Below are 7333 nucleotides of genomic sequence, written 5' to 3'. Positions count from 1 at the left end.
CTGTGTGTGGCAATTACAAAAGTTATAGAAACTGTGCATTCCATTTACAAAAAAGCATCTATACAGACTGTGTCATACTGGTTTAGTACAGACTGCACCTGTTCTATATTAGCACAAGTTTAAGAGTTTGTTCCATTCATGTCTTCCAATATTACTCTCATCATGGGAAGGCACACATTTAAACTTCCTCATCAAAAAGCAAGGGGGAGGGTAGGGAAGTAACTTTGAAAGTTGCTGATACTGCTACTAGAATATATTACAACTACCAAAAACCAGAGTCAAATATGAGGCACTTCCATGTACCTCCTACGTCATTTTTTTATTACTACCACAACCGCAGTTCTTAAACTGCAGAAGACACCCTTTGCCATCTGCTATGCAATCACCAGCAGAAAGACCATTTGCAGTTTGAGAGAATTGTTTTCAGATCTGCATCTCAAGATTTTCATAACAACACATTTTAGAGCTAGCTAATGTAACCTCCCCAAGTCAGAAGTCTACTGCAGAGCAATATATTTCATCTTGAAGTGTTTGCATAACGTCTCTCTTTGATATGTGAACTAATAAATTCAAGGAGTATAAATTAAGTACAATAAAAACTCTTTAATAGACATGCTAAGAGACAGAAGTCAGAGACATTATCCAATAAATAGAAAATCATAACCTTTAATATTTAACAGTTTTCTCTACAACAAGAGTAGATCAGTGTTTCTGACTGAAAAACAGCTAGAGAAATCCTTTGCTTCTGTGCACAAGCATAAAGTTGAATTTAGTATCATCAGATTGACACCTGCTATCCTGCAATCAGGTATGATACGCAAGGCAGCAGTACATGACCTTCTCTGAAAACAAGTTTATGCATAGCATCTCCACAGAGCTGAAAACCTGAACACCAGATATCCAGGAGTAACTGCTGCCCTCCTTCTGTTTCTGCCCTGCTCTTGGGGTGGCAGCCCAATAATATTTATTTAATCTTTTTAAGGTTTTTTTAACAAAAGCTTCACTGGCAAGTTCACTTATGCCAGCCCATTCTCAAAAAAAATAAAAAAAATTAGGCCATCAAAAAGTTAGCAACAGGCTTTGTTTCTTGTGTGTGTTTCTTAGCTTTGCTAAATGAATACATAAAATAAGAAACTAAGAGCTTAGAAAACCCAGTCTGACACATCCCTAGCACACTGCTTGCATACTCACTGTTGGAGCCAAGGTACCAGACGACTTCACCATGTGTCCTGTTCCACAATAAGGCACCTACAGAACTCACAAGGGCCATCACCAGGAGAATGCAGAACAAAACCAGGATCTGCATGTTGGTCACTTTCTCTACATTTGATCTCTTCAGAGGTGCTTTAGTTGAATTCTGAACAACAGCAGGAGAAGAAGAAAACAAAACAAAAACAAAAAGTCTGGCAATGGTTTATACAAGAGGAAATTGCAGAAGCAAACTCAGTTTCTATTTTTAGAGTCCATTATAGAATATACAACTTCAACTCTATATAGCTCAATATGGTTTGCAAAGCTCAACAAGGTACAAGGAGAAGTCAACACTCCTCAGGATTCCAAAACTGACAGATGAGGGGAACAGAACCATTCTGTTGTAAAGACCCAGTGTGCTCATCTCCTGGCTGTCCACCCGCCTGCTCACCGCAGAGGTGAGTGACACAGACATAGTATGCTGCTGGTCTCTCCAGGCACTTCCAGCCGTTAAGGCAAGACAGAGACTGTAGTCTTAACTTTAATCTCTCCAAGTGCTAAAACTGTAGGTGGTCATTACCATTTCCTCAGCTGTTAAACCTCAGTTTCAAATATTTTCCAGCTACCAGATAAAGTAAGATAAAATATAGTTAGTTTTGCTTATATATTGAAGTGTTTTGAGACAAATACCCAAGTGTTTAACATTTATACACGTGTGCATGCAATCTCAAGTACAACAGTATCCCTGTACTCCTCAAGGCCTCCAGCTCTTAAACAGCTACAATGAGCCAAACCTTTTCATAAGATCAAGTCCAACAAACAAGGAGAAAACAGGAAAGATTACTAACTTCTATCAGACCTAGAATCTGGATCTCCTTAAAAACTTTACCTGCATGAGCTTTGTATCATGTCCTGTATACACAACAATACCCAAGACCCATTGAGTGTTTCTCAGTTGTGCACCTCTTAGCAAGATCTGGTCTGGACCAACAGGAACTGGGCTGCAAAGCAAAAGAAGTGTGTATATCTTTCAATTCTTCATAACACTTAAGGAAAAACAATTCTCCTTTCAGCCTTATTCCTTTATCAAAAAAACCCAAACCCAAAAACAACAAAAACCAACCCCACAAAAGGAGGTAAGTAATATAATGAACTTACATTGTCCACACAATCCAAGAGAGCACTGAAGCCTGGGTAAATCTAATCCCTGCTAAAGCACAGTAGGGCAAAGGTGATAGAAGAGAGCTGTTCTGCTTACCCAAAACTTGAGAACTATGTAGCCTCTAGCTCTAGTTAGAAGGGAAAAGTTACCCATTTCCTCTGTGTATCTCTGTAACAAGGCAGGCCTAAAAACTCCCAACCATTTCCCCAAATCTTCCTTCTCTTACTTTTGGTTAAAAAACCAAACTATTCAAAGAAGCCAACTCTCCCATAATAAGCAGAAGACTTCATAGAAAGACAGAGCTAAGTTATCTTACGCTGGTGGATGCTCTCCTTAACAACTGTTAATTATTACCCTTCTCTTCCCCAGCAAGAACATGCATGTGCTCAGTGTCGCACATCAGAAGCACACAAGAAGCATCTTTCCAAACCAGATTAATTTATGGCTTTGTTGTCATGTAATACCTTTGACCATCTAAGCGCAAGTTTCCAGTGAAGTCATAAAGATGACGGTTGGGTCCTTCACACTCTATCCTTCCAGATACTTTCATCAATTCTTCCCTTGACTGGAGACTAGCAGTTTGAGACAACCCCTGCAGAGATGCATCCAAAGGAAATTCTTATTGAAAATTTTTATTAGAAGGCAACCTAGGAAAATGGTGCTTTCCTCCAACATATATCAAGTATAATCAAATGTGTGGAGATTTTCTGTCAGGCTTGTTGGTGGGGAGATTTTCACTTTGGTTTGGTGGGGGTATTTTGGGGTTTTTTCTTGGGAGGGTATGTTTGGTTAGTTTTGTTTTTCAATGGATAACTACTTTTTCCTGCGAGGAATATTCACTTATGAAGACATATGATCCTTCTTACATAGGATTGGTTTAAATCACTCTACACAAGAGTTATATTACCTACATGACTCCTCTGTGATCAAGAGGAAAGTCCCATCCACAAAGTGTGAAGTTACACATGTGCAGGAGGAAGTAGGAGGCAAGCGGTATAAACAGGCCTGGCTTTTCTCTAAAGTACAGTTCCACCCATGTGTCACTGCTGCTAAATGCGGTCACTTCTAAGAGTGACTCTCTCGGGTCACTGCAGCTGGTATGCTCAGTTCCTACTACTGGTTAATTATCAACTCATCATGCAACTGTAACCTGACTTTGCTACTCCGTCTCAGAGTGTACATACAACACCATCACTTTTCATCAGCCTATGAACACCCCCTTTCATTAGGGGAGATTGTTTTTTTCTTCTGTCAGATTCTGACTGCAGCACTGCAAGCCAGAACAAGGCCTTAAGAGGTCCCACAACCTTAACTCCATACTTTAAGCATATGTCCTAAAGCAAATAACATGACAGGAAGTCAAGATCTGATATAGTGTCTGATCCAGAACAGTAAATCTCATTTCTACAAAGGTAGTAAGCAAGCACCAAATGTACAGCTTTTAAAGAAACAAATAATCTGTATTTCAGAACTGTGATCCAAATGCAATTTTTGTAACGAAAGAAGGCAAAGATGTTCAACTATCTCTAAACACCATGATCAACACTATCTCTTCAACTAAGCTATAAAGATCCAAATAAAGTTCCCCAGTTACCACAAAGAGAGAACAAAATAGCTTAAACATAGGAGAGGTCCTTTTGAGCGCTCTGCAGAAGCAGAAGCAAACAGACTGGCACTTGCAAGGGCAGAAACTTAGCTCCCATCACAAGCACACCTGTGTTTTATTTTGTTGTTGGGGTTCATTTGGGGTTTTTGTTGTAGTTTTTTTTAAACATAGCACTTCAATTCCACTTACTGGAACTACAGCAAAACACAGCCAAGGTCTGTTTGACTTGCCTTTGTGGCTTACAATACTTCCCCCAGATCAGTTTCTTACACTCCCACACAAGGCATTATTGCTTGGGTTTGTATCTGTTGAAAAGGCAGCTCATGGTCACCTGGAAAGAGATACGCTTTTTTTTTTTTTTAAGTGTCCTTGTTTTGTTACCATGCAAGCTAGACTCCACTTCATACCTAATACTAGATATTTAAATAAAGAAAAGAAGGTGAAATACCTGTCGTATTTTAAGATTTGTCTCCCCATCAAGATTAGCTGTTTCAATATAGCACATGGCTTGTGGTTCACTGTAAGGAGCATAAAATTTTCTATATTAAAACTCAGTACTTTTTGTATACTACTTTTGCACTAAAATAGTCCACAATACACTAGTTCAATACATGTCAAAAGACAAAAAGGTACATCTGAAGTCTCTGCTAATCAGCTTTTTTTGAGAATCAGAAAAAGATACAATGAGATAGAAACTGAGGGCTGTGATCTGCATCTTCCAGATATGTATCTGCCTTTATCAAAAAAGGGAAAACAAGAAATAAGTCTTCCTCACAGAACTGAATTTTCCATTAGTTAAGTTCTTACCAACATCTACCATGGAGGAGCTCTGCATAGGTAGCACTTGTGATAAGGAAGGGTACCTCTATCATGGATCTTTTCCTGACACGTCCCTTAAGATTGAAAAGCTCTGTATGGTACCACCAAAACTATTTTTCACAACTGTCTTCTCAGGCTGCTAAGGAATAACACTTTTTCATCTGGATTCAAACAAGTGCTTCTTCAGGATACCAATTTTCATATTCTTGAGATGTTGCTATTTATTTTACAAAGTAACCAACTGCTTTAATAGCAAATATATTTTACCAGCAGAAGATTCAGTAATAAAGGCTCCTTAGGATAAAAATTGTTAGGAAACACACAGGTACATTTATAACACAGTAAGAAGCCAAATTTTCTCTCCAGAGAGGTTCTTCTTAAAAAAAACGAAAAAGTTTAGAGTTTGGTTTTTGTTTCCTCCTATAGGAGTAACCTGAATCTGTACCCAAGAAAGGCACAGATTAAGTCCAGCTTCATTCCAATTTTACTTCTGTCACAAATACCTTATCTACTAAAACCGAAATTGTTAACTCAGGAGGAAGAGCTCTTGTAATACAACTCCTCATTTCCACAGAAATGTGGAAATGTTTCCACACAAAGCTGTGTTTTGATTCAAGTATTTTTTCTTTCATGTAAATTTATTCTCTACGTAAAATTTGATGTCACCTTTCCTCTACAGAGAAAAAAAAAGTGAAGATAAATACAACTGTTTAGTTCACTCTGACAGTAAGCTCAGACAGAAAATTAGCACATACAAGCAAAAAGACCCCATCCCTTCAGAGCATGCAAAGCCTTCTGGTGAACTGAGGACACTTAGTATTGTCATTTAAAAGAAGACCACCAAATTGTAAAGTAGAACTGCCACAGAAATTGCTATTTACTTCAAGCAAAGCTTCTCCGAAATCAGTGTTAAATTCTTCAGTTATTATGTGATTATCAGTGACAGCAGGTTAATGGGATAACATAGAACAAAAAGCTGACCCATGCAAGTTAAGAAATAAATCAGTTTCTTTTAGTATTATAATACATCAGACAAGTTCAAGTGAAACAAATATTCCTAAGTGCTGAAACAAGAAGTTATTGATGTCAAAGTGTAGCCTAACTAACTTCATATTAAGGTTGACAACTGCTTATTTAATATTTGGGGTTTGTTTTTAAAAAGAACATAATATTGTGTACTATGGAATGAAGATACCTCTATCCTTGATTACGTGACAGTTCAAAAAGGCTGAGCTTCTCCATACAGGTTTAAAAAAAAAAAATGAAACCTCTCAGAAATGGCACAGACAAGGATGGAGCAGAAAATGCAGTAACTTAGAAAATAACTTCCCTTAAAAGTCATGTTGTCTAAGAGAAATGTAACATGGAAATCAAAGCAAACTGCAGTCACTGCTGAAAAGCATGTGGACAGAAGGAAATTATGGAGAGGAGCAAGGCGTCCTAAGGTTTGACTATTAGAGAGAGAGCAAAAAAAGTAGCATGTTCAAGATGCCTGTCTCTTGTTTACTCTCACCTAAGTGGACAGTGGTCTTGATTTAGCTTCGAGTTGTTCAACACAAATACAGAATCCAGATTAGCAGCCAAGCACCACACAAATGCTTTTAGGAACTAATGATCAAGCTCTGCTTGCCAGTATATCGGTATGAAGAAGTTGCCCCATATTTCACAAACTAAAATGAGCAGGACTCAACAGTTTACTGTTGCTGCCATGCTAGGGAAGGGCTATACTTGCGCTTTATCAAAGATAAGGCATAAACAAATGAAGCCCAAAAGCGATTTTGCAGGCTAGTTATTAGATGCCAGCTGGGTCAGCCTTTTAGAATTACTTTTTGAAAGAAAGTCTTTCCTGAGGCAAGTGAATATATTGAAAACTCTGGAATTAATTGGAAGAAAACTTACACTTCCTTTATTAAATGGAGGAATCCTCAGAAGGCCATAGAGCAACTGACTGCATGAAGCTTGTGTAACTGACATTCAGTCTTCAAACAAACTCAGTGATACGCTTTGTCAACTACACGTACATTATACTATGAAGTCTTAAAGAAGCCTACTTCCTTCAGAACCTATCTACAATGATACAGTAATCACCACCTAGCAAAGCACTGTTTTGACATTGCTGAAATTCAGTTTCAGATGTGGAGAAAAATTAGTGCCATCTGATGTCTGTTTTTATTAACAGCAAATACAGAGTTTCCAGTCCTCTGCACCTCAGTTCATCAGACACATCATTTCCACACCCATTCAGGATACCTGGAAGAGATAATGATCATGTCTGCTGGAAGATGTTGCCCATTGGTGACCTTCACAATATCTCCTACTGCTACCTGTTGAGTCAGGGGCAGGAGTACAGTAACATGGAAAAGAAAAACAAACAGTTCTCTTGTCTGCAATGTTAGTTTGTTATTTTGTTTCACCCAGCCAAAAGAACAGCATCATGCACAGAACAGCTAGAGACAAGGCTTCTGAAAGTCAGAGTACTTTTCACTGCAAGTTTGGAAATATCAAAGCCTTCCTTTTTCTGAATGCAAAGTACACTAAATTCTTTATAGGCTAAC

At 38.2% G+C, this 7333-nt stretch overlaps 1 protein-coding gene across 1 annotated transcript in view; it reads right to left on the bottom strand.

The window, feature by feature from the left end:
• ATP8A2 (ATPase, aminophospholipid transporter, class I, type 8A, member 2) overlaps positions 1–7333 on the bottom strand; it is a gene marked incomplete at its 3' end in the record, with an annotated part of 56201 nt that overhangs the window by 31343 nt on the left and 17525 nt on the right. The window contains exons 6-10 of the mRNA XM_010183580.1: positions 7029–7102; positions 4408–4477; positions 2818–2945; positions 2081–2192; positions 1192–1357 (exon numbers count right to left, since the gene is read on the bottom strand). Of these exons, the coding sequence (XP_010181882.1) occupies positions 1192–1357; positions 2081–2192; positions 2818–2945; positions 4408–4477; positions 7029–7102 (550 nt within the window). The remainder of the gene's footprint in view (positions 1–1191; positions 1358–2080; positions 2193–2817; positions 2946–4407; positions 4478–7028; positions 7103–7333) is intronic.

The sequence above is a fragment of the Mesitornis unicolor genome, unplaced genomic scaffold (genome assembly GCF_000695765.1).
Source record: "Mesitornis unicolor isolate BGI_N332 unplaced genomic scaffold, ASM69576v1 scaffold5084, whole genome shotgun sequence".
Lineage (NCBI taxonomy): Eukaryota > Metazoa > Chordata > Aves > Mesitornithiformes > Mesitornithidae > Mesitornis > Mesitornis unicolor.
Note: the sequence above shows the minus strand (reverse complement) of the source record. Positions and strands in the feature narration are given on the sequence as shown.